We start from the raw sequence: 24,508 nt of genomic DNA, 5'->3' as shown, positions 1-24,508 counted from the left end.
ATCAACGGCCCAGGCAAAGATCAAGGTTCAAAATTCGAAGTACAGTTCTACTGAATGCCTATTCCTTTCACACTGTTGTAAAGTCAAAATGTCACAAGTTGAACCATCATAAGTCAGAGACTCTCTGTAATTAAAACAAAATAAAATAAAAATATAGTTTCTCAGTCACACTAGTCACATTTCAAGTGCTCAGTAGCCACTGTGGCGAGTGGCTCCATATTGGACAGGGCAGATAAAGAACATTTCTCTCCTCATAGAGGGTGCTATTGGACACTGCTGTCCTAAGACAGACTCCTAGTGGTAATGGGGATGTGTCAGAAACAGGGTCTTGGTGGGCCATATAGGTGTCAAGGGCATCTGACCAGCAGCAGAGATGCACCGTGCTTTCCCCCACCCCTCCCCACTGCGTGGGGGTAGCTGAGGCAGGATGGCATTGCAGAGGAAGGGAGTCTGGATGGTACTGCTTGGGAGTAATGCCTGAGACTGCTCTTTTAGAGGGAACCGCTATCTCGCAGGGTCACCTGAGAGTGCCACGTTGTCTGGTATCCTTACTTCTTTTCCTAACGTTTTCTACAGGTGCAACTAGATAACTTGCCCGGAATGAGTCTCGTGGCCGGGAAAGCACTTAGTTCCGCACGGATGTCAGATGCAGTTCTCAGTCAGTCCTCACTCATGGGGAGTCAGCAGTTTCAGGATGGGGAAAATGAGGGTAAGGGCCTTATGCATGGGGCACCCCGGGGAAGTTCCTGCAGGCCCCCTCTCCATCTTCACCAGGGACTGCTCCCCTCTTCTGTATAAAGAGTTCATGGGAAAGCAGAGCCACAGCATCCCCAAAGGGTTCTGGACACAAAACCCTCCCCACTTCTCTTCCCCTGAATGTGGGTGCATGAAGGAGCACGTCTTCTGGTTGAGAGCAGAGGTATCACATTTCTGTTTGTGATGCTTTGTAACTCTAGAACTGTTTTTCTGGTTCTGATTAGAGGGCATTGTGTTCTAATGGAATATTCCTCTCTCTCTTAGAACCAGTAAAGGGAGGGCATCATAATAAATATAAAGCATCGGCTTTGGAATGGACAGGTCTGCAGGAAATTCTGACTGCACCCTTTACAGGCTCCACGGGCAAGGTGCTTAATCATTCTGAGCCCTGAGGTTGTCCTCTGTCAAGTGGCAGAAACAGCAGAGCCTGTATCCTAGACTGTGCTGTGACATGAACGGCTTAGTGAGTTTAAAGCACTTAGAACAATGCCTGGAACACAGAGTGGCCAGTAGTCAGTGTCTGCTGGCAGTCGGGTCGTCTTCTCCCTTAAAGAGCTAAGTCTTTGAGAAGGAGCAGTACTGTCTTCTCCCTCACTACAGTAGCTCATAGTGCTTGATGGTGGGAGACAGTCAAGGAAAAGGGAACAATAACACACTTAGAGACTACAGGAAGTATCCTGGCCCCCAGCCCACAGTCACCCAACACGTTGAGGGCCTGTTAGGAGCTCGAATTCAGGTCTGGGAGTCAGCTACAGGGTGCTCAGACTTCTCTCCCTCCCTTCTCTCCCCTTTGCCCACCTACCCTCCTAGCTCCCTGCAAATCTCCTGTGTTCTTTTTGGTCTTGCAGAGAGCGGGCAGAGTCTAGGAGGCCATGAGCACTCAGACCTCACTGATGGCAGCCAGCATTTAAACTCCTCTTGCTATCCATCAACGTGTATTACAGACATTCTGCTCAGCTACAAGCACCCCGAGGTCTCCTTCAGCATGGAACAGGCAGGCGTGTAACAGGAAATGGAGAGTGAGTATCCCCCTGGCCAGGGCCAGACCAGCCCTTTGGCCCAGTGTCAGCTCCTGATCCCGTCAAGAGATCCCTTCCAGGCGTGGTAGCCAGTGAGCTCGCCAACACCACTCTTGCCCTCCTGGTCTTTGCATCTTCCTGCGCTTTCATTAAGCACTATGCTTGTTGTTTTGGGGTGTCAGTAGGGGACACACAGAAGAAATGCTGGCCGTAGTCCCTTGGTTTACTTACAGGGCATAAGACACACGTGTTATAGGTGCCGTAGCCTTCACAGAGACAGTCAGTGAGCTGCAGCTTTAGAGGACAGAGGGGACACGGCCAGGGTAATAAGGAAAGGAGGCGGTCCTCGAACTCAGTCCTGAAGGATGAAACCCAGCAAGAAAACATGTGCAGTCGTATTTTTAAGGCTGTGCTGTAAGTGGCAGAATATTCCAGATGGGGGAAATATGTGATCAGAGGCCAGTGGTAGGAAATGGGTAAGTTGACCAGTTTGTCTGGAGTAATGCCTAAAAGTACATAGTACTGGCTCTGTCTTTGAAAACTGTTTGACAGAAAAGACTTGATGAAAGTTAAGCCATCTGGCAAATCCATATTAGAGCCTCAGTATGGCAAACCTCTTAAAATGCCTGAGGGAAAGTGAACCAGTTGCATTTATGAAGAAGTTTTCAATTGAATATTTGAGACGTCGTCTTTTCAGACTGATTCTCCTCTGTGTCCACTCTGTTGGCAGGTCTGTGTACAGCTCGCAGATGAAGAGGCTGACTTTAAACCAACAGTATCTAGCAGCATTGCACCAAATTGCCATTGTGTTTCTCTCCACCCAGAACGTCATGGCTCCTTTCCTCACATTTGGTTCATCAGTGTGCTGTTCTTTGGGTTCTGAGGGGGTTTTGCCATGTTTGCTTGTATGACCAAGTCACCAAGGAAATAAACAGGAAATCCATGTTCGCCACCTTTTGTGAAAGCGTATTTGGTGTATTTGAGTTGGTGCTTTGGTTTGGTTTGGGTTGGGTTTTGGTTTGTTTTTGTTTTGCTTTGTTTTGTTTTTGATATGTTTTCTTTTGGAGGTGATTTTCTTTCGTTTCTCCTTTTTTTTTCTTTCTTTTTCTTTTCGTTTTTGGGACAGAAAGGCAAAGCAGTTAGAGTACAGAGGCAGGGGACCCACAGCCTCTCCCCTCCCAGCCTCCGCCCACAGAGCACCCTCCAGGCCTCAGCATTGCTCCTCCGAGGAAGCACATTCTAAAGGATAACATCTTCTGGAATCACAGTGGCTGGGAAAGTGAAAGAAGAAGGGTGATGGCCCATGGGACTTGGAGAGCAAAACGTTGAACCTGGGGAGGTCTTTACTGCTGGGATCACTGAAGGACATGTCTTGCCCAGCCAGGATCATATCAGAACATTAGCGTGGAGGCTGAGGGTGACCTGGCGTTGGTGGGCTGCCGGTCAGAATGTCTCAGTGAGAGCCTGCTCTGCTCTATAACTCAGCTCCCCGGCTGTCACATGGCAAGTTGGTTGCCTTTGCCATCCTACTGGTTCCAACCATGGACTGAACACCCAATAGTGGTGCATTATGCTTTTTGTGTCACCTTTCATCCTCATTTTATATTGTGCTATAAAAAGGATTGTCTTCATATATATATATATATATATATATATATATATATATATACACACATATATATGTGTGTGTATATATCTATATATGCCTTTCCCTTTCAGCCTCTTTGTCACAAGCAAGAAGAATAGGAGGTTGTCTTGGGTCCTGCCTCTCTCCTAACCTTCTCCTCCTCCGTGGGCATCCTCAGCCCCTATTTTAATTCTTTATCATGTAGGAATTGTTTTTGGTAAATGTTGATATTATTATTATTATTATTATTATTATTAATAAATAAAAACAAAAGGAATTTTTGTTTTAAAGAGAAATGTTTAACCAGATTCTGTTCTATTTGAATTGTGACTTGCACCTTTTGTTCAAAGTATTTTATTTAGACATTGTAATTGTGACCAGTTCTTACTTGTGCCAGTGACAGAAATAGTGGTCTCCTTTCCCCAGTTGAAGCAGTGCATATGCAATAGCTATTGTGTCACTATCTTTATTTTTCTTCACTGTTAGAAACCAAAGTCTTCTCTGCTGGCTGGGGGCTGACAGAGGATCTGGGTTATCTCCTTCTGATCTTCAAAACAAGAAAGAGAAGTTAAATATTCTGACTCTTGATCTTTTTTTCTCATAAAGGAGAGTAAAAGGTCCCCAGTCTCCTCCTAGTCTTTCATCCTGAATTTGCACAGAAGAAAGCGGGTGCCCAGCATGGCCATCCTGATGTCGCTGACGGGATCCCCATGCAGCTTGTCCTTCTCACTGATATTGGCAGCTCAGCTCCTGGACCCAGTATCCCTCGAGTGGATTTCTGCAGAGCAAGAGTCTTTCTTGGGATCTTTTCCATGGTCCCCAATCTCCCCTCCACTTAGCGGGGCCACCAACTACTCACCAGAAGGAGGCTACCAAGAAAGCCCTAACAGCTACTTTTTGACTTCTCTGGGCTTTTTCCAACTCCGATGCCCCCCAACTGCACCCCTACCCCCATGCTCAGCCTGTTCCGTTTTCATGGTACTGTATTGATGGAAGAGCAGACTGCCACCTCCAGCAACCACCCAGATGAAAGCCAGTGAGCCTATTAACCGTGCCATCTTGCGAACTACACTTTTAAAAAATCATTGCTTTGTATTGTAGTAACCAATATGCGCAGTATATGTTGAATGTATATGGATATACTTTCCTATTTCTGTTCTTTGAAAATGTCAGAAGTATTTTTTCTTTCTCATTTATGTTGAACTAAAAAAGGATTAAAAAAAATCTCCAGACCCAAGTTGCAGTAAGACCTTTAGTCCTTTCTTTGTGGGCACTTAACAACTTAGTAACTTAGTTGGACAGTAGGGGATTGTGAAAATAAAAACCTGATTACGATCTTACGTTGATATATTATTTGCCTTGTGGTTCGGAGTCTCATTGAGAGAAGCATCCAGTTGGGTGGAAGCTGGAACACAGGAGGCTGAAGAAGTCTACCAAGCGTGAGTGGAACTTTGAGCAATCCATTATCTCACCCCAGCTTGTAAAGTAGCATTCTCTAGAACCTTGAACTCAGCTCCGCACTGTGTCCCCAGGGACCTGGCTTGGACTCTGCCCCCTCAGAAGGGAGCATCTGAGTTTGCTGAGTTGGATGGAAAACAGATTCCTTGAGAGAGAGTTTTGAAGGAGTAGAAGGAGGACCTGAAAGAGCTGGCACAGGCTGGGGCCTTTATGAAGTGACCTCAATCAGCCCAGTGATAGGATCACCAAGTAAGTGTTAGGATAGAAAGAGGACTTTATAGTTTTCTCCTTTTCCCGTGCCTGGACTCCAAAGGGGTGGGGTAGAATTTCCAGCAGATCCCAGGCATGGCTAAGGCATGGTTGATTGAAGAAGGGCGACTGAAGCTGGAAATATTGGCAGTGTTTGTAGGAAGAAGACTGACAGGACGGAACTTACAAAAGCTTTTGAGTCCCTGGTGGACTAAAAAGCGGCTGTGGGACTGTTTAGAACTGAAAAGAGCCTTCTCAAGAGGGCTCTTCTAGAAATCTGTCTGTACACACTCCCATGGAAGGCTGCCGAGTGGCTCTGGAACCAAACAGCAGCATTCCCAGATGCCTTCCAACAACTCGTAACAACCTTTTGCAGTAGGTGCCACTCTCTCCCAAAGTCAGCCAGGGTGCCTTTGGGACAAGCACAGAGGAATCAGGGCGTGGCCTCGTGGATAGACCTGGAGGTCTGAGCTCTAGAAAAGCAGCCATGCTGATAGATCCTTATTGGTCTTCTTTCTGACTTTGTGGTAGCCCCTACCCGACTCCAATTGCAAAGATGAAGAATTCAGAAGGCTGGCGTACCTGCCAAGGAGCCAGACCCCTGCTCGTGCTGGTCACAAGGGAGCTCTGCGGTCACCTTAGTCTCCTAGGCAGGAGGGCAGGAGAGAACCTTGCAGTTGGGTGCTTACCATGCACACCCTAGGGTCTGAACTGATGTGGTTTACCACCAGGAGCTGCAACAAAATTGCCAAACAGAAAATACTGAGGGGGTGCTTCTCTCAGGCCTGATCAGTCCAAACCTCCCCACCCCCAGGTCTCCCATCCGGACCTGCACCGGGTGCTCTCAGATTAGAAGTTCTGAGCGGGCTCTGTGATACAGGGCCGAATGCTCAAGTTTCCTGAGTCTCCTCCCAAGGCCCGCCCCTTCAGAAGACCCTTTACCATCCTGGGGACCCTTCCGTTAGTGTGCCAGTGTCATTCATTGAACAAATATTTGTTGAGTGTCTGTTATGTGCCAGGCCTAGCAGGGGCCAGAGTCCTCCCAGTGCAGACTGACCAGCACAACATTGGGACATAAATTGTGAAATGAGTTGCTAATCATTCTGAGCAAAATCCACTCCTGCAGTCAGCTAGCAGCGCTCTCACGTGTGTCGGGAACCCAGGGCCAGCCTCTTGGTGACTCACTTCTGGAGACTGCCAAGATCAGGGGAATTGAGTGGTGGGACTAAGGGCCTATGTTGGTCCCGCCACGCAGCCAGCCCATCCACGGGCACTTGACACCTCTAACAATGACGGGATGGACTGCAAGTCTGATTCTGAGTTGTGCCCGGTTTGGTGGTGGTGGTGGTTGTTCCAGAGGCCTCCATCCAGAAAGGCTTCCTTCTCCAAAATATTAGTAACAAGGGACTTGGGCTGGTTTAAGCCAAATAGAATGAAATGGAGCAGACACTAGTGAGTGAGTGTATTAAAGAAGAAACTGTCCTGCTTGGTAAGATGTCAGACAGCCCTCCCTAGCCCGATGCCTTGAAATCCCCGAGGGGCCGTGGGCATCAGGGCCCTGCTGCTGGCGGCCCTGGGCAACCATCCAAGAACTAGAAGCCGGGCCTCCTGATTCCCAAGTCCCGCGGACACCGAACACTGACGGCCGGAGAATGCAGGGCCGCTCTGCAGCTCCGAGCTGCAGTCTTCGCTCGGGCAAAATAACGAAGAGAATATCTGGCCTGCTGGCCTTACGGGAACATACTAAGTCAATTGTGAAAGTGGCCACTAAAGAACTGTGCAAATGTTGGATACTAGGTTTAGCCATAGTAACTATTTCAGTAGTAAACCAAAGAGAAGGGTAAAACAGTGGCAAGTAGCTTGGAATCCAACCAGTAAGTGTCTGAGATCCCCTGTGTGCTGGCGGGGACAAGCTCTACCCCAGAATGAAAGGAGCCTCTCTTGGCCTGAGACACCAGGGAGCTGCCCTAGCAGGGGAGTGGCCTCCCTCCCACTCTCTAAACAACAGGCAGGAAGCTGGGCTGGCCAAGTGGCAGCCCAGGCAGACTGTTTACTGAGGCCGCTTCTCTCTCTGCACGGTCCACAGGCCTCTGGAGGGTGGGAGGGCGGGGCAGGCAGTCCTGGAACAGAGGTCCCACATCTCAGCATCTGCAAGTCAGGGCCACACAGAGAAATACGATTCCCTGCCTTCCCCCGCTTCTGCTGCCAGAAGCCGAGGTCTTAGCTCTGGTCTGACAATGCAAGTGTATTCAGGGGGAACAAGGGGATAGAATGCCAGAAATTGGGATTCTGGGACATGGAAGAGTTTGTTTACTAAGTGCCAGGTACCTTTCCATTTTGCCATACATGTTCAAATTGAGTGCTTAAAATAACACAAATTCATTCTCTTACAGTACCGTTATGGAAGTCAAATGTCCAAAGTGGGTCACACTAGGCTAAAATCATGGTGTCAGCAGAGCTGTGTTCCTTCTGGAGGCCCAAGGAGAAAACTCCCTGCTTTGCCTCTTCCGGCTTCTAGAGGGCTGCCCACATTCCTTGGCTCATGGCCCCCTTCCAGCAATCACATCACTCTGACTTCTCTTTCCATCCTCTCTTCTCCTTCTCCAACTCTGCCTCTCCTGCCTCCCTCTTGTATATCTAAGGATCCGTGTGATGGCATTGGGCCCACCTGGATAGTCCAGGATGCCTGCCCCCTCTCAAGGTCCTTATGATCACATCTGCAAAGTCGCTTTTGCCGTAAGTGGGAGTCACAGGTTCCGGAGAGGAGGACACGGACATTGTGGGGAGGCCATTATTCTGCCTGCTATACATATTATCCCTACCCCAACTCTAGGAGATGGCATGTTCCATCATTATCTTCATTTAACAGATAAGAAACTGAGGTGTGAGGAGGGTATGTAACTCACCCAGGGTCATACAGCTAATAAGTGGCAGAGCTGGGAGTCAAATCTAAGACTGGTTCCAAAGCTTTCTTCTCTGAGGCCAAAGGCATGAGACTGGCGAGGGCGGGAGAGGCCTGGAGCCCGGCTACGCCCTGGTCTGGCAGACAGTGGCCCCAGGCTGTTGTTCAGAAAGTTAGGGAGTTTCCTGGGTAGATGGTGCAGGGCACATTCTGCCCTGGGTCCTAATTCCAAAGACCTGGGTTCGAAGTCCAGCCCTGCCTCTAACTCCCTGGGAGACAAGAGACAGTGGGCAAACTCCTTTCACCGTCTTCAGTTTCCTCGTCTGTAAGATGGTGGGGTGGGGAGAGGCTGGAGTAGTTGATCTCAAAATTCCTCTCAACTTGAACATTCGCAGGTTCTAGGACTCAGGCCCTGTCAGTGACCTGGCGTTGGAGGGCCTGGGCTTTCCAGGAGAAACCTTACACAATGGTGCCGTGAACACACAGCACTTTCCATTCACAGGATCTCTCCGGGTCTTCCAGCAACCCCGCCATTCTTGTCTCCATTTTCCTGATAGGAAACCAAGGCTCAGAGAGATTACATAACTGGCTCATGACACTCCTCCAGGATTTTGCAATTTGGAGGCAAAATGAAATGAGAAACCAGGTCTTTTCTACCTCCCGGAGGTCTCTCCCCAACACCGGTGAGCTCAGGGCTGGTGCCCATTCTCACCTGTGCCTGATCAAATGTAAACACAAACAACACGAAGATACAGGTATTCAATTTAAGTGACTTCTTTATTCTGAGATTATGCCCTTTCTAGGTGTTAAAAACTCTTTTTTGAAGCGCTGCTCCTGATTAGATGGTAGGCTTTGGGTGGGAGGGGCAGTGGGAGATTTTTACAGGACAAAATTAAAAGCTGGCAACTGTGTTGGTCTCTCAAATTTGTTTTGAAATGGCAGAGGTCTCTGAATTCTCAAAGTCTAGGAGCCCTGAGCACTCTCTAGCCTTCCCAGGCAGCTCCCTAGCACCACACGGACCTCTTGGGATGAGCCACTCGACAGAGTCTCGGTGGGAGGGCTGTCTACTGCCTTTCTGGGGCTGGGGACAGGGGTGGGTGTGACATAATCTCCCTGGAATGCAAGGGGACGGGAGAGGACATCTCATGAGTGGAGGAGTCCCAGCCAGCTTGTGTATTTTTCTTCCTTCCCTCCTCTCCCCGGGCAGGAGGCTGCGCTGGCACAATGGACAATGGCGGGCACACCGCCCCCCACCGAGGAGGAGGGGATGGATGCAGCTGACCCCGGCCCAGGAGACCTGCCAGCCTGCAACCACCTCCTCCCGCCCCCTCCTGAACCCTTGATCCCTGGCCCTGCAGCCCCCACAGCTTCCTGTTTGCCCACTCTATTTGCCAGGCCCCAGGGACGGGGCTGATCCTTGAACTCTAAGTTCCACATCGCTAGGACCAGTGAGCGGTGGCAAGGCCTGGGCTGGGCTTATCAGCCTCCCAGCCCAGCCCCTGCCTGGAGACATAAATAGGCTGGGGAGAGCTGGCTGCGCAGAGATTCCTGAGGCGCTGGAGGTAAGTGCTGCTGCCTGCTCCAGGCTCCTCTGGCTCCCCCACCCCCCCGCCCCCCAGGCTCCAGGTGCAGGAGGCTCAGACTCTGGGATTCTGGCTCCAGACTCTGCCCCATGCCCCTGATCTGGGGCTCTGGAGACCTGATGCCTGCTCTCACTCTGTGCCCCTCCTCCCCCTCCCCTGGCTGTGACGACTGGGGAACACAGAGCCCCTCCACACTAGAAGCTGCCCCACTCAGCCAGGCCCCTCTTCTCCTCCAGGTCACCCAGGTCCCTTCAGGATGAAAGCTGTGGTGCTGACCGTGGCCGTGCTCTTCCTCACGGGTAGGTGCCCCCCAACCTAGGGGCCAACCATCAGGGGAGCCCTTCTCCCTAAACCCCTGTGGTCCACCCTCCTGGGCACAAGGAGCAGAATTTCTCGCTAGCCCCTTCTCCCCCGCCTCCAGGCCTGGCATTCAGCTCAGATCCTGGCCCGCAGCTGGCCTGATCTGAGTCTCCCTCCCACCCGCAGGGAGCCAGGCTCGGCATTTCTGGCAGGGAGATGAACCCCAGTCATCTTGGGATAGAGTGAAGGATTTGGCTACCGTGTACGTGGACGCAGTCAAAGACAGCGGCAGAGAATATGTGGCCCAGTTTGAAGCCTCCGCCTTGGGAAAACAGCTGAAGTAAGGACCCAGCCTGGGGTCTGGGGCAGGGGCGGGGGCTGCCGGCCCCAGGGGGCAGAGAGGCCTGTAGGAAGATATAGCCAGACTGGCCGAATCCCCATCTACTATTGACGGCCCCACAAAAAGCCTGAATGGAGAAACAGGAATGGGATCCCTGAGCAGGGTCACAGCCTCCAGCAAGGGACAGAGCGGGGCTGCCTGGTCAGTAACCAGCACCACCTCTGTCTGCACGTGCAGCAGGCCCTTCCCCTTCGAAACCACCTCCTCTGCTCCTGCCCGCCAGCAACAGGGACAGCCGTCTTCAGAGAGGAGAATGGTCTGGAAGTATAGAGATAAGGACCTTAAAAGGCCCAGCTATGGGGACAGACGAGACTGGGTACCAAACCCAGCTCCATCTCTTACTAGCTCTTCAGCCCATCTGCACGATGGGATGTAGGGGTGGGGGGTGCACTGGGTGAGATAGTGTGTGAGAAAACCTAGGCTGGGGGGCCCACAGCCACTGCACGCTCTGGGACAGAAGGCCCAGGTCTCACTACAGGTGAGCTGGGGCGCTGGGCCTGCAGCTCCGGGGTGTCCAGGGTGCCAGGGAGGCCACCTCTGAGGCCCTCTTTCTCTTCCCCTTCAGCCTGAAACTCCTGGACAACTGGGACAGCTTGGGCACCACCCTCGGCAAGCTGCGCGAACAGTTAGGCCCGGTCACCCAGGACTTCTGGGATAAACTGGAAAAGGACACAGAAGGGCTGCGGCAGGAGCTGAACAAGGATCTGGAGCTGGTGAAGCAGAAGGTGCAGCCCTACCTGGACGATTTCCAGAAGAAGTGGCAGGAGGAAGTGGAGGTCTACCGCCAGAAGGTGGCGCCGCTGAGCGACGAGTTCCGCGAGGGCGCGCGCCAGAAGTGGCAGGAGCTGCACGAGAAGCTGACCCCGCTGGCCGAGGAGATGCGCGACCGGCTGCGCACCCACGTGGAATCGCTGCGCGTGAACCTGGCGCCCTTCAGCGAGGAGCTGCGCCAGCGCCTGGCCTCCCGGCTGCAGGCGCTCAAGGACGGCGGCGGCGCCAGCCTGGCCGAGTACCACTCCAAGGCCAGCGAGCATCTGAAGGCGCTCAGCGAGAAGGCCCACCCCGCGCTGGAGGACCTGCGCCAGGGCCTGCTGCCCGTGTTGGAGAGCCTCAAGGCCAGCTTCCTGGCTGCCATCGATGAGGCCTCCAAGCAGCTGACTCCCCAGTGAGACGCCCATGGCCACTGAGACTCCTCCCGGCCCGGACCCGAGGGCCTCTCTCCTTGGGTTCCCCTTTCCATCGGTTTCTTAGAATAAATGTTTCCAAAGTGGGATGCATGTGTTGGGTTGTATGTTTTGTGAAGCTTCAGTTATGATTTTTAAACAATAAAAAGTTCTCAAAATAAAGAAGTCTCTTTTGGGAGAATAGGGGCTGGGGGCCGGCAGCTGGAGGGCACCTGCAGGGGAGACCCACCAGGGGGCAGGGACTTCCCTGTTGATTTTGCAGCTGGAGCTCATCAGCTCGGAACCTGGGTCTCTCAGGACCTTAATCAATGTAGGGGGACCTGCTAGGCCCTGGGTGTTTGGAGTCAGGTAGTAGAGGCCCTCACCTGGGGGCCCAAACAGAAGGGAAATAAGAGGACCCAGGCAAGTGACAGATAAGCCATTGCTAAGGGCCTGGAAGAACCTCAAACAGTAAGTACCGCAGCCCCATCAGGAAAGTCGGGAAACAGGGTTGTCTCTGCTGGGAGAAGTGGATTCCCTGTCCCCACAGGTGTTCCCGTGGGTGGAGGACAGCAGCCTCTTCCAGCCCTCTGGCTCTGGGTCACTGGGGTGGGCCCTACAGGGCCTTTGGGGCTTGAAGGATTTGGGCAGGTTCAGATGAAGAGCCTGGTGCTCACTCCTTCCTCCTTTATTAATTCAGAAAACGCTGAATAAATGCTTTCCTTCTCTTTTTTCACAAGGGCAGCATGCCACTCTTCACACTCCCACCCTATCCAGACACAGCCGCTCTTTCCTCAGCCACAGCTGTGCAAGCCAACCGTCCCACCCCCGGGGCCCCGAGCCCTGCCAACCCACTGTCTGCCAGCTCTGGCCTGAGTCAGAAAAATAATCATCACCTCTTGCAGGTAATTAGCATGTTTTTATTGCCCCAGATGCTTTCACATCTGCCATCCCACCACACCCTTCCCGAATTCGCCTGTAGACTGCCATTAAATCCGTGGGAGAGATGAGGAAGCTGAACTGGGAGACGTGAAGTTGCTCGCCGAGGCCGAAGAGCAGGATGGGCAGAATGGTCCTTTCTAGACGCATCTGCCCCTGGGCATCCATGATTTTTTTTTTTTTAAAGTGTGTGGCCAGGTACTAAGGTTTGCATAGATGTGCACACAGGCACACACATCCTTGTGTACATCTCTGTTCACAGCCAGCCCCCCTTCATACTCAGGTACGTATACCCCGGGCGCATGCTCATCGTGCCTGTGCACATCCCCAAAGATCCAGGCTGTACATCCATGGAGCCTTCCCCACCCTCCCGCAGGGCCTTTCCCTGGCACAGGCTGCTGGATGATGTGTCCCTCCCCCGCCTCCAGTGTGCTTTAAGAACTCTCGGATAAAGGAGGGAGGTGGTACTTCTGAACCCTCCAGATCTACGACAATAGGAAGCAAGCCCAGATTTGGGGGAGAACATTTTCCAGGTGTGAGGGCTGCAGTCCCTGGGTCAGTTGGGCCAGAAGACAAGCCCGGGTGGATTTCCAAAGAGAGAGCAGACATCTCCTATTGGGGCTGGATGTCCTGATGCCACCAAGATCTGTCAAGGAGCACTCTGACACCTGGCCTAGGAGGAACTAAGCAGAATATGGGTAGCCAACCTGGGCTTGAGGTCTGGCTCTGCCATTTGCTGGCTCTGTGACACTGGACACGTGCCTTCACCTGTCTGAGCCTCAGTTTTTTCATTGAAACAGTGGGGGGCCTGCTCAAGTAGTCTGTGGTTCTGGAACTCTCTGTCGTGAACATCTGTTGGGTGGTGGGGACTCAACGGAAGCAGCCTTTGTTGGGTAACTTTGGGTTCCTTCTTTATCACCGGGACACAGGCGCCCCCCTCCAATCCTGGTCCCAAGGGGACAATCAGCTCAGCCTATAGCAACAATGACAAACATTTACCAGGTACCTTTGATGGGCCAGGTTCTGTGCCCCGTCTCATTTCATTCATTCATTCAACGAACTCACAATGGAGGAGGTATTATTGTGCCCACTTTACAGATAAGAAACTGAGCCTGATATAAAGTGATGGAGCCAAGACCAGAGATTAGTTGCATCTTACTCCAACCACCACTCCCACCCCCCCACCCTGGGCCCCTTCCCTCAAGTGTGGTTGCAGGGGCCAGGCGGCCTGGGTGGTGCAAGTCAGCTCCATAATTCTGGTGAACACACACAGTCTCAACTCTGATGATGACAGAAAAATGCCAGCCACCATGCCTGGCACAGAGCACACACTCCAGTCTGGTCATCTGGCATTTGGCAGTTTATCAAAGCATCGTCCGGTCTCTGACCCCTTCTGCTCCTCCACACAAGCCTGTCGAGGTGGCAGGGTAGGTAGGGGCATCCCCACCTTACAGACGCAGAAACTGGGGCCCAGACACCACCAGCTCCTAAGAGGTGAGGAGGGCACTGGCCCCAGGCCCGCTGGGGTTGGAGTCAGTCCAGTGTCCCCCCAGAGAACAGCCGCAGCCCATTCCCACACTCAAACAACGGTACGTGTGGCACACCCCACTTGCGGCAGCTTCTCATCCAGCTTTATTGGGAGGTCGGCCTGCCTGGGGGGGATCGGGTCTGGGGTAGGGTGAGAGGGCACTGGGGATGCCGTCCTTTTTAAGCGACCTTCAGGGGCAGCCCCGGAGGCCACAGAACCCAAAGAGCCAGCAGGATGGATGGGCAGGTGGACTTGTGGTGTCGAGGTCTCAGGCAACCGCAGGGCTTGGAGTTGTGTCCTCAAAGGTGGAATCCCAGAAGCTGGAGAACTTGCCCTTTAACTTGCCCCAGTAGTCTTTCAGGGAGCTAAGGCCGTCGTTCACCCAGTCCCTGGGGTTAAATCAGCAAGGGGAAGCAACAGAGGTGGGAGTGAGAGTCGGTCTGCAGGCAGCAGCCGTGGGCATCCCCAAATCCTCACTGCCTCTCCTCCCCCCTAGCAACACCCCTGAGACCTCAGGCAGGGACCCCCACAGCTGCCACCCCAGGCAGAAGAGATGCCGAAGGTGGTGATCACGGGACCCTAGCACAAGTTCAACCCAGGCTTCTCCAGGTGGGGGCAGCCTTTGTGCTACCACAGGTCCCAGGCAAGCTGGAGGTGGGGGGAGGTGGATAAGTTCAGGGCTGTCATTCTATTCTAGGCCAATGACACCCCCTAGAGTTGTACTACGTGGTGGCTCTGAGGGAGGTGGGGCAGGGGAAGCAGTTCCTTATTTGGAAAATCATGAGAAGATTGATGAGCTGTGTGACCTGTGGCAGGTCGCTAAACCTCTCTGAGCCTCGATTTTCTCATCTGCAAAATGAGGAAAATAATACTCCATAGCTGGTTCTGAGCACTAAGAATGCCTGTGAATGCCTCTGCTATGTCACTGCAGTGGAGGTGGGGAGGGGAGCTGGGGAGAGGAGAGGACTAGTGGGCAGGGGCAGGGGGGGAGAGGAAGGATGGACTTCTGCTCCCACGGGCCCCAGGGCTTGGAACAAGGCAGAAGCGCACACATGAACACCCCGTGCTGAAATTGGTCAGGTGGGGCCTCCCAAGCCGTACCTCTAGCTGGACTCTCAGAAAAGGAAATGGAAGTGAGGGCTACAGTGGCTTCCTCAGAGACACGCAGGGCACCCAAGGGAGAAACGAGCGACAACAAAGGGAGGAGAGGCCAGGAGGCATGCAGTCCCGCCTCTGTCACCTCTCCCGGGGCAGCCTGGAAAAGCCCTGGGAAGGACCCCCATTTTATAGACCAGAGCACGGAGACTCAGAGGTGCAGGTCCTGGCCGGGCATGGGAGAGTCTCAGCCCCACCTCGGGGCCCTCGCCAAGTCAGGGGCAGGGGGGCACTGAGGATGGGGACGGGAGGGCGCACCTGGCCTGCTGGGCCACCTGGGACTCCTGCATGCTGGTCAGCGTATCCTTTGCTGTCTTGGAGGCCTGCTGCATGTAGCCCTGCACCACGTCCAGAAGGGAGGCATCCTTGTCCTCTGCAGCTCCTGCAAGGAGAGAGGACCAAGTCAGGGGACCAATCCCTGGGGAGCCCTCGGCTCCTGCCCAGCCACCCATCAGGGCCTGGGATCCCCAAGCCACCTCCCAAGGGTCCTCCAGGCAGATAGCTGCCCCCACCCTGCCCCCAGCCCAGTCCCCACAAGCTGCTTACGGGCAGTGGCCAGGAGCGCCAGGAGGGCAGCGATGAGGAGGACCCGGGGCTGCATGGCACCTTCGTTCCTGCAGGGGAGTGTGCTGTGAGGGCTACCCCAGGTCGCCCCCCCCCCCCCCCCCCCCCCCGCCACCTCTGGGCCCTCCCTGCGGAAGTGATGTGGCCTCTAAGGTTGAACCTGAGCCGGGTCAAGCCAGTAGGACAAGGTATGCTAACATGTGGAGATGGAGGGCTTTCAGACAGGGGCACCGGGGAGACCCAGGCACAGAGAGGGGGAGGGGTGGGATGGAGCAGAAAGTCCACCAGCCTAGGGATCCGGACCCCTGGGGTCTGGCCTGGTTTCTGCCCCTAACATGCTGTGGGGCTGTGGGCAGTCCCTCTCCAGGCCTCAGTTTTTCTGTCTGGCGTAGGATCGGGGTCTCTAAGATTTCTTCCAGCCCTAAACATGCAGAATCAGGGAAAGTGTGCAGATCTGAGCCAGTTCCAGGCCTACCTTGGCCACTACACTCTATGTAATTTGGGCAAGAGACCTCCCTCCTGGGCCTTGCTTTCCCGCAGTGTGCAATTGGAGGTGGGGCCGCTCATCAAGCCGCGGCTTCCTTGGCTCCAGCCAGCTCTCCTCCAGGCTTTGCTGCCTGGGCCTGGCAGGGACCCCCATCCAGCTCTCCTTTCTCCCCCACCTCCGCCTCCCAGGGGCATTACCTGGAGCAGCTGCTTCTTGGGAGTAACTGGGTAGGCAGACAAGAGGGTTCTGACCTGTTTTATATTGTCCCCAGGGCAGCAGGCACTGAGAGCCCAGTGAGCTGGGCAAAGGTCACCTGCTGATCAGTCTAGACTAGGGCCTGAGGCAGGGTGGCCAGAAGCAGCCAGGCCTGCTGGGAGAGTTGAGAAATCTCTAGAAGGCTGTGGGTGCTCATGTCGCTCTCCTGCCACTGCTGCAGCCCGAATGGGCTCAGGAACTGGGGGTCTATGGGACCTGGGGAGACCTCATTCCTTCCTAGCAGCCTGGCTCCCCGAGAAGCCAGGAGAGATGGGAGGGGGGCTTAGGGGACAAGTCAGGGACTTCTGGGCCCACCTCGTCCCTCATACTTGGTCCCTCTCTCCCCCACCCCAAGCCCTGAAAACAGGCTGGACTGGGGGCGGGGGTGGGAGGGTAAAGGGCTTCTTCAGACTTGGGAACAACTCAGTGGGTTGGGGTGGGGAGTCCAGGGAGAAGTCCCAGAAGATGTGTGCGCAGAGCTTGTGTGGGCTACGGGTGACACAGGGGCATTCACACAGCCCCCTCCCCAGCATCTCCATCTCTGGGCTTCAGTGCCAGTGCCACCCACCCAGAAGCCTCCCTGAGCTGAGCCCAGGGCACGGGCTGGTGGGAGAAGGGCAAAGGCCACTCTGAGCCCAAGGCCTTTGTCCTGCCCCTCCGCCCCCCTCCTCCCCTTGCCCTCTGGACCCTCTGATAACATTCCCCGGGATAGGAGCTGGGCTCATGGCTGGCACCCTCTCCAAATGGGGGGAGCTGGGGTAGCTTCCCAGTCCTGGGTACCTGTCACCTTGGGCCTCAGTTCCTCAGCCTGGAAGTAGCTGCCTCTTAGCCCCTTGGCTGTGTGCACAACGGGAAGGAAGGGAGACCATGGGGAGGGCTGCCTGGTGGGGAGAGTGTGCCCAGAGGAGCTCTGCAGGGGCATTCAGCTGTCCAGAAGAGGCCTCAGGCCCTTCTGGGGGTGAGGTGCCCCCTGGGCCCACTCTGGGAGCCATAGCCTGGATGGCAAGATTAGGGGACTTTTGTCTTCTGGATGCTAAGACTTTGGAACCAAGAAAGCTCAGGCTTAAATGATGCCTTTGGCACTGACTCACATGACCCAGGGCCAGAGATCTATCTCAGAGCCTTACTTTTCCCTTCTGTAAAATGGGGATAGAATACGGACATGCCAGGGCTACGGTGAAAGTAATAAGATATGTACAAAGCAGCGGGTCCACCAAGGGGCCTTGAGAAATACTCTCTCCCTTCTTCCCAAACACCTTGCCCTTGCCTGGACAGCACAGTCTGAAGGCAGGAGGAGCTTCCAACGCAGAAATTGGGTTTTGGCAGGCAGCCATCCTCTCAGGAGTAAGAAACTAGCCCCACAGTGTGAAATCAGAGCCCTGAGAAAGCATCCCAGCCCGGCCTCAGAATTCTTTATCCATGGCTGAGACTTGAAATTCCTCTATTAGAGACTCATTCCTTTGACTTAGATCTCATTTTCTGTTAAAATGCAGTTATATCAGATTGCTATGAAGGAGACATTATTAACCCTATTTTACAGGTAGGAAACCTGAGGCTCATAGGGGTAGAGATGTACCCAAGTGCACACAGCCCATCAGGGGCAGAGCTGGGAACCAGAATCCAGCCTTCAAACACCCATGCTGGTCCCAAACTGCTTGGAGAGATGAGACCCGTGGAGATTCATCGGTCACTCACACCTCAGAGCAAATGGGTTTCAGATGTCTTTCGAAGCACAGATTTTGGGGATGGGGTAGGGAGGGAAGAAAGTGATTAGGAGGTCCGCTGAAGGATTCGGGCATTGGGGATGGTAGAGGGCCACCTGTGCCCACTTCCCTCTTCTGTTCTGGCCTGTTCCTCAGCCCCGAGGTGAGGGCTGCAGTGGGAGTCCAGATTCCAGGCTGGGCTGGGGTGTGCTAGAATGGGCTGGCTAGACCCCTTGGTCCCCGGTTCCTTGGTCCCAGTTCCTCCAGCTCCCTCTCCGCCTGTGTGGAGGTCTGGAGGAGCCTGTCCTCTCTCTCCTGCTTGGCCACGGGCCCACTGAGCCCAGGGAGGTCAGGAGACGCAGCAGAGACCCAGCAGGGCAGCGCTGAGCTGGGTAGAGAACCCAGGTGTGCAGACCCGTGCAGCTGGGCCATGCACGCTGTGAGGCCTGGGACCTTATCCCTGTCAAGGGGCCTGGCACCTGTGTCCCTTCCAGCAGCTCCAGCCTGGGACTCGGTAGGGGCTGTCTCGGTGGCCAGGCTGAGCTCTCCCTCCCTCCCATTCTGGCTCCCCAGGAATGAGGAGACTGCCCTGGGCTTGGCCCACAGACCCACATATGGGCTCTAGGGAGCAACCAGTAGTGGGTGGGGAGGAGGCGGAGAAGGCTTGACCGAGTGGGGCCAGAATGGGTCCTCTGGGGTGGGGCCAACTCCCTCTGCTTCCACCTGTGTTCGAGAGAGGCTTAGTACATGAGCCTCTCTGACCCATGCCCTGCCTTTAGGCTGGACTGGGCAGCCCTGATTCAGCCCGGCCAACCAGAGGCCCTGGTTCACCATGCCTCTCCATGCTGGAAGTTCCTCCTAGGATCTCACTCAGATTCTTCCTATTACAACAGGAGATACCCGCCTTTAGTTCTGCCCTGGAAGGAGGGCCAGTGTGGAGCATATGTGGGACAGGTGTCCATATGACTTGCCTGTCCTTGGCTGGGCCTGGGTGGTCCGCTCCTGACTCTGATCTCTGGGCTGACCTCTGGTTTGAGCCCCCTGGGTGGACAGGAGGGTGGCTGTAGGTAATGCTGGACTCTTGGCCTCATTGCCTCACCAACCATTAGGTCTGTCTGTTGTACAGACAAAGAGACTGAGGCTCAGAGAGGGATGTGACTCACTCAGCATCACACAGGCCCTTTGTGCCTACCAACGTGGCCGTCCCCTGACCCGCAGGGCCAGGTCCTGCTGGAGGTGCTGGCACCTGCGCCCATGGAGAACCAGAGGCCCAGCTGGAGGCAGAGTTTGCTCTTTCCTCTAAGATTGGGCACAGGGGCTCCCAGTCTCCCCTAGCCCTCGGCACAAATCCGTCCACAGACTGGTACAAAACATGCCCCCGGACTTTGGGAAATACACACGTTCATTAATGGGGTCCCACCCACAACACGTGGGGAGGCGGCACACCACCCCCGCGGCTATGGGTGCACATACAGGCCTGCACCAGAGCCCTAGCCCAGGCCTTAGCATCGTGCCCGCAGACAGCTGAAAGATTTGCATACTTCTGTGGATCTGTACACGTCCTGGCAGACGCTCTCGAATCTGCTCAGATAGGTGCAGACACTCCCAGCGCACGTACACCCAGGCGAGCGGGACAGGCACACTGACCCTGTCACGTTGACGGCACCTGCTGCTCAGACTCTGAGTCCAGGAGGTCAAACTGCAGCTGAGGTGTCCTTTGTGACTCACTGCTCTCCTCATCTCTGGCCCGGGGGAAGGGATGGGGACACTGAGCACTGACCTTTGCACCCACTCCAGGCTGGACGGTGCCTGACTTGGGAGCAGGACAAGCCCGATGGGCCAGTGTTGCAGGGGGTAAGGCCGTCAGGGGACAGACATGGCTAATGAGCGCTTACTATGCACCAGGCTCGGTTCCCAGCATTACACAGGTCATCTCACTGAATCCTTCCAGCCTAGGAGGAAGGTACTACTCTATGCCCCGCTGAGGCAGCCAAGGCTCAGAGAGGACAAGTGATTTGCCCAGTGTCGCACAGACAGTAAGTGGGGAGCCCAGATGCAAACTCAGGGAATCCGACTCCAGAATCTGAGCACTTACTAATTACCGCGAGACGGCATGGGCTGCTTCAGGAAGGAGAGGCTCCCTGACACTGGGGGTGACCGCGGGTGGTGTGGGGACACTGCGGGGTAGTAGAGACCCTGCAGAAGGGGTGCAAGCATCAGAAGGCCTTTTAACTGTCTTCAGTCCCACGAGACATCAAGCCACTTCCGGTATGGGGAAAAATGCAGATGTGGTAAATCAGAGTCAGCACAGCTGGGGGCTGTTCCAGTGGCCGGTGACCAGGGGCCCGCCTGTGCGCCGGTGCCATGCGTGGAGGGCAGCCAACAGAGCAGCGTGAGGGCTTTCCTCTCATGGTCACTCAAGCTGGCGGGGTCCAGCAGAGGGATTCCTGGTGACCAGGCCACATCTCTTCTTGGTGGCTGTCTTTCTGTGATTGTGCGTGTGACCTCATTTGTAGAAGGTTAGAAATCCAAGTAGAAGACACCCCGGACCCCCCAACGCCATACCCCCCATCCACCAGTGAGAGGCCCCCTGGAGAGCCTCAGGGACTTCGATTCATCACAAACCCCCAGGGAGTGTGGCTGGGGTGGTGGGCAGGAACTGGGGCTCAGGCCGGCCCCAACCATCACCATGCACCATGCCCACCTGGTGACCCCCAGGGGGCTGGGTCTAACTCTGCACTCCCTGCTTTGGTCCAAATCAGGAGAACAATCTTATTATTAATAAAAACAGCTATGTTTTAGGGCCTACTCTGGGCCAGGACCTACACTACCCACTTTGCAAGCACCATCTCATTTCATATATCCAACAAACCCACTTTTCAAGGGAGAAACCGAGCCTCAGAGGTAGGCCAAGTTGAATCACTAGATGGAGGTGGCACAGCTTGGCAGTGGTGGGACATGAAGCATACTTACAAGGAACCCCTTCTGTACAGGGTCCTGCCCATTCCACCTGCCTACCCAGAGGCTTGCAAATGTCCCCTCCTCCCGGCCACACCCTGACCAGAGCCCTGGATCTCAGCTCGCTGCCCCCATCTGTGGCCCTGGGTGTCCCAGTGCAGGGTCTGGTGCTCTGAGCTGGAGTCAGGGTTGGGGGATGTGAGTAGGGGATCTCTCCCCTGGGGCAGACAGAGGAGGGGTGAACTTTGCCCTCCAAGCCTTCACAGACCCAGAGCTGCCAGCAGGGCCTCTGGGACATTAATCCTAGGCTCACGGGTTCCCTAGGCCTCAATTCTCCCCCAGCTCGTGATACCTCCGTCCCCCCTCCCATGCTGGGTGGGGCAAGCACAGCTACCTCGGACTGCTGCCCAAGCCCCAGTCTGCTGTCAGCTTCCACGTTGTCTTATCGTCACAAAAGTCCAAGATACCTTCCAGGAATGTGTCAGCTTCCAGCGTGGAGTCACACTGGGGAGGGAGGCACAGAGGGCAGCCTGGCCGTGGTTTAAATGGCTGGCTGGCTCCAAGCCTCAGTCAGTTCCAAGAGCAGCACAGGTGAGCTGCCTCAGAACTTTTCCTCTGGGCCCCTCTGACTCCAGGAAGGTTCCAGTGTGGTGCGAGACTCTTCCAGCCCAGCGAGGAGCCCAGCATGTTCCTGAAGGCTGTGGTCCTGACCCTGGCCCTGGTGGCTGTCACCGGTGAGTAGGGGCTGCCTTTGGATGGGGCTCTCAGGTGGGATCCATCCGCTACATCGAGCGGGGCAGGGTGGAGAGTCTGGGGCTGAGGCAAGAGGACAGTTCCAAGTGCCCATCAGCCCCAAGCTGGATGCAGGGGGCTGCCCAGATGCCACCAGGGAGGGCCCCTGGCATTGGTGCTATGCTAGTTTCACATGCCCCTATGACTTCTAACTAGCCAAGCACAGAGAGGGCAATCGGTGGGTGGGCTCCCCCACCATCATCCAGTCTGCAGCTCAGGGCCAGGGCAGAGGGGTGAGGAAGGAGATAGGTCCTCAAGAATTGCTCTCTGTTTCCTGCTCAGGGGCCTGGGCTGAGGTCAATGCTGACCAGGTGGCCACGGTGGTGTGGGACTACTTCAGCCAGCTGAGCAACAGTGCCAAGGAGGCTGTGGAGCATCTCCAGAAGTCTGAGCTCACCCAGAAGCTCAAGTACGAGGGGTACAGCGTGCAGGGTGGGGCTTCCTTAAAGCCATGCAATGCAGTGGCCAGGGATGAGCTCGGAGGCATGAGACCTGCACTTAGGACACCTACCGCCCTGCCACCAACTCCCTGGGTGACCCTGAGATCTCAGGATCAGGGATCCACATACCCAAACAGGAAGGCTGGACTGAATAATCCTTACCGTGTCTGTCTTCCTGCTTTAACTTTCTATGGTAGCAAATGGCCACATCTTAGCAGTGAAGCTCCCGGAAGAAACTGCTCGAGGTCACCTGATAGGCAGATCCTGTGCCTTATGGTCAGGAGATCCAGAAATACAGATTTCAGTGTTATTACACTCACGGTCTATTGTATCCATTTCTCCAAATCATGATCCACCGTTGGGAAAGGCCACAGACAAAAGATGGGTGAACTTGGTACCCATGAACGCTCACCTGTCCTAGGCGGGTGTGTACCAGGTAGGTGCTGTGTAAGGAGACATGTCCTGGCATGTCATGCCAAGTTTAACGGTGGCCCCCTGTGTCCTTCCCTGGCAGCACGCTTTTCCAGGACAAACTTGAGGAAGTGAACACCTACAGGACCGATCTGCAGAAGCGGCTGGTGCCCTTCGCCACGGCGCTGCACGAACGCCTGACCAAAGACTCAGAGAAGCTGAAGGAAGAGATTCGGAAGGAGCTGGAGGAGCTGCGGGCCCGGCTGCTGCCCCACGCCGACGAGGTGAGCCAAAAGATCGGCGACAACATGCGCGAGCTGCAGCAGCGCCTGGGTCCCCACGCGGAGGAACTGCGCGCCCAGGTCAGCGCGCAGGCAGAGCAGCTGCGGCGCCAGCTGAGCCCCTACGCGGAGCGCATGCAGAGCGTGCTGCGCGACAACGCGCGCAGCCTGGGGGCCTCCCTGACGCCCTACGCCGACCAGCTCAAGGCCCAGATCAACCAGAACGTGGAGGAGCTCAAGAACCGCCTCACGCCCTACGCCGACGAGCTCAAGGTCAAGATCGACCAGAGCGTGGAGCAGCTGCGCAGCCAGCTGGCTCCCTACGCGGAGGATGCCCAGGAGAAGCTGAACCGCCAGCTCGAGGGCCTGGCCTTCCAGATGAAGAAGAGCGCCGAGGAGCTGAAGGCCAAGATCTCGGCCAACGCCGACGAGCTGCGGCAGAAGCTGGTGCCCCTGGCCGAGGACGTGCACGGCAAGCTGAGGGGCAACCCCGACGGACTGCAGAAGTCACTGGCCGAGCTGAGCGGCCACCTGGACCGCCAAGTGGAGGAATTCCGCCGCCGTGTGGAGCCCTACGGAGAGACCTTCAGCAAAGCTTTGGTGCAGCAGGTGGAGGAACTCAGGCAGAAGCTGGGCCCGTATGCGGGGGACGTGGAAGGCCACTTGAGTTTCCTGGAGAAGGATCTGAGGGACAAGGTCAGCTCCTTCTTCAGCACTCTCAAGGAGGAGAGCCAAGACAAGCCCCTGGCCCTCCCCGATCAGGAGCCGGCCCTGGGCCCCCTGGAGAACTGAGCTGCCCCTGGTGCTGGCGCCCCACCACTGACACTTGCCCGGCCCTGCCACCAGTGTGTCCATCTGTTCCAAAGAAGTTCTTGTATGAGCCTGAGGACACGTGTCCAGCAGAAAGTGACACTTCCTCTCGCTACTCAATAAAACTGCTGAGAAACTAGCTCAGTCTGGTTGCAGTGTGGCTTCTTGGTGTTGCTGGGCCTGAGGAGGGGACGAGACCACTACATGGCAAAGCTTAGCAGAGGCCAGCAGGGGGTACTCTGGGGGACACCAAGGGCAGGGGAGATGACACTGCAGGAGGGGTGAGGGCAGGGGGTACCGAGAAATGTGTGGGGAGCACTCTAAGAGGGAGGTGGAAGATGTCACCCATTATCCAAAGATGAAATGCACAACCCACTTATGTTGGCTTAGCCAGCAAATATTTGTTGTTACTGAATGCCCCATGTGCTGGTCACTGTTCTAGGCACTGGACCATAAGCAAAACAGCTTTTGTGGAGCATGAGTCTGACACCGCTTCCCTCTGAGGCCACGGAGGTAAGCAGGACATCTTCCCTGGCTTTGGAGAGCTTGTAACACAGTGGGGGAGCCGCTCTCCTTGCATAAGCTCTTCTGTGCCTTTGACTTGACTTATTTATATGAATTTTGGTTTATTCCACCCCACCCTACTCCTATTATAAAAACAGTTCATGCTTATTTCAGAAATTTCTTGACTGCCAAACCCATGGTCTCCAGAGATGTGGATGCGTCCT

At 55.1% G+C, this 24,508-nt stretch overlaps 4 protein-coding genes across 17 annotated transcripts in view; 3 read left to right on the top strand and 1 right to left on the bottom strand.

Moving 5' to 3' along the window:
* The window catches only part of SIK3 (SIK family kinase 3), a 241,288-nt gene extending 236,546 nt beyond the window's left edge, over positions 1-4,742 (top strand). For all 12 annotated transcript variants that reach the window (XM_070624907.1, XM_070624903.1, XM_070624905.1 and 9 more), the window contains 3 exons: positions 577-709; positions 1,605-1,775; positions 2,506-4,742. In XM_070624907.1, coding sequence (XP_070481008.1) covers positions 577-709; positions 1,605-1,762 — 291 coding nt within the window. In that variant the 3' untranslated portion in view covers positions 1,763-1,775; positions 2,506-4,742. The remainder of the gene's footprint in view (positions 1-576; positions 710-1,604; positions 1,776-2,505) is intronic.
* Positions 4,743-8,608: 3,866 nt separating this feature from the next.
* APOA1 (apolipoprotein A1) lies at positions 8,609-11,567 on the top strand. Of its 2 annotated transcripts, XM_070624897.1 has the most exons (5): positions 8,609-8,766; positions 9,219-9,573; positions 9,831-9,893; positions 10,081-10,234; positions 10,860-11,567. In XM_070624897.1, the coding sequence occupies exons 3-5, from the start codon at positions 9,851-9,853 to the stop codon at positions 11,461-11,463; spliced, it is 801 nt and encodes a 266-aa protein (XP_070480998.1). In that variant the 5' UTR covers positions 8,609-8,766; positions 9,219-9,573; positions 9,831-9,850; the 3' UTR covers positions 11,464-11,567. The 2 variants fall into 2 exon arrangements, with proteins under 2 accessions (XP_070480998.1, XP_008514948.1); XM_008516726.2 differs by lacking the exon at positions 8,609-8,766 and having other exon boundaries at positions 9,054-9,573.
* A 2,438-nt stretch (positions 11,568-14,005) lies between these two features.
* On the bottom strand, positions 14,006-16,978 carry APOC3 (apolipoprotein C3). Of its 2 annotated transcripts, none has more exons than XM_070623189.1 (4): positions 16,328-16,978; positions 15,626-15,693; positions 15,338-15,461; positions 14,006-14,313 (listed from the first exon to the last, which is right to left on the bottom strand). In XM_070623189.1, the coding sequence occupies exons 2-4, from the start codon at positions 15,678-15,680 to the stop codon at positions 14,193-14,195; spliced, it is 300 nt and encodes a 99-aa protein (XP_070479290.1). In that variant the 5' UTR covers positions 15,681-15,693; positions 16,328-16,978; the 3' UTR covers positions 14,006-14,192. The 2 variants fall into 2 exon arrangements, with proteins under 2 accessions (XP_070479290.1, XP_070479289.1); XM_070623188.1 differs by lacking the exon at positions 16,328-16,978 and adding an exon at positions 15,979-16,059.
* Positions 16,979-19,935: 2,957 nt separating this feature from the next.
* Positions 19,936-23,919, top strand: APOA4 (apolipoprotein A4). The gene is made up of 3 exons (XM_008516743.2): positions 19,936-21,780; positions 22,121-22,247; positions 22,793-23,919. Exons 1-3 carry the CDS (start codon positions 21,732-21,734, stop codon positions 23,760-23,762), a joined length of 1,146 nt encoding a protein of 381 aa, XP_008514965.2. The 5' UTR covers positions 19,936-21,731; the 3' UTR covers positions 23,763-23,919.
* The last annotated feature ends 589 nt before the right edge of the window (positions 23,920-24,508 follow it).

This window comes from Equus przewalskii, chromosome 6 (assembly GCF_037783145.1).
Source record: "Equus przewalskii isolate Varuska chromosome 6, EquPr2, whole genome shotgun sequence".
Taxonomy (NCBI): Eukaryota; Metazoa; Chordata; class Mammalia; order Perissodactyla; family Equidae; genus Equus; species Equus przewalskii.
The sequence above is the reverse complement of the archived record's forward strand: the minus strand, read 5'-3'. Positions and strand labels throughout refer to the sequence as shown.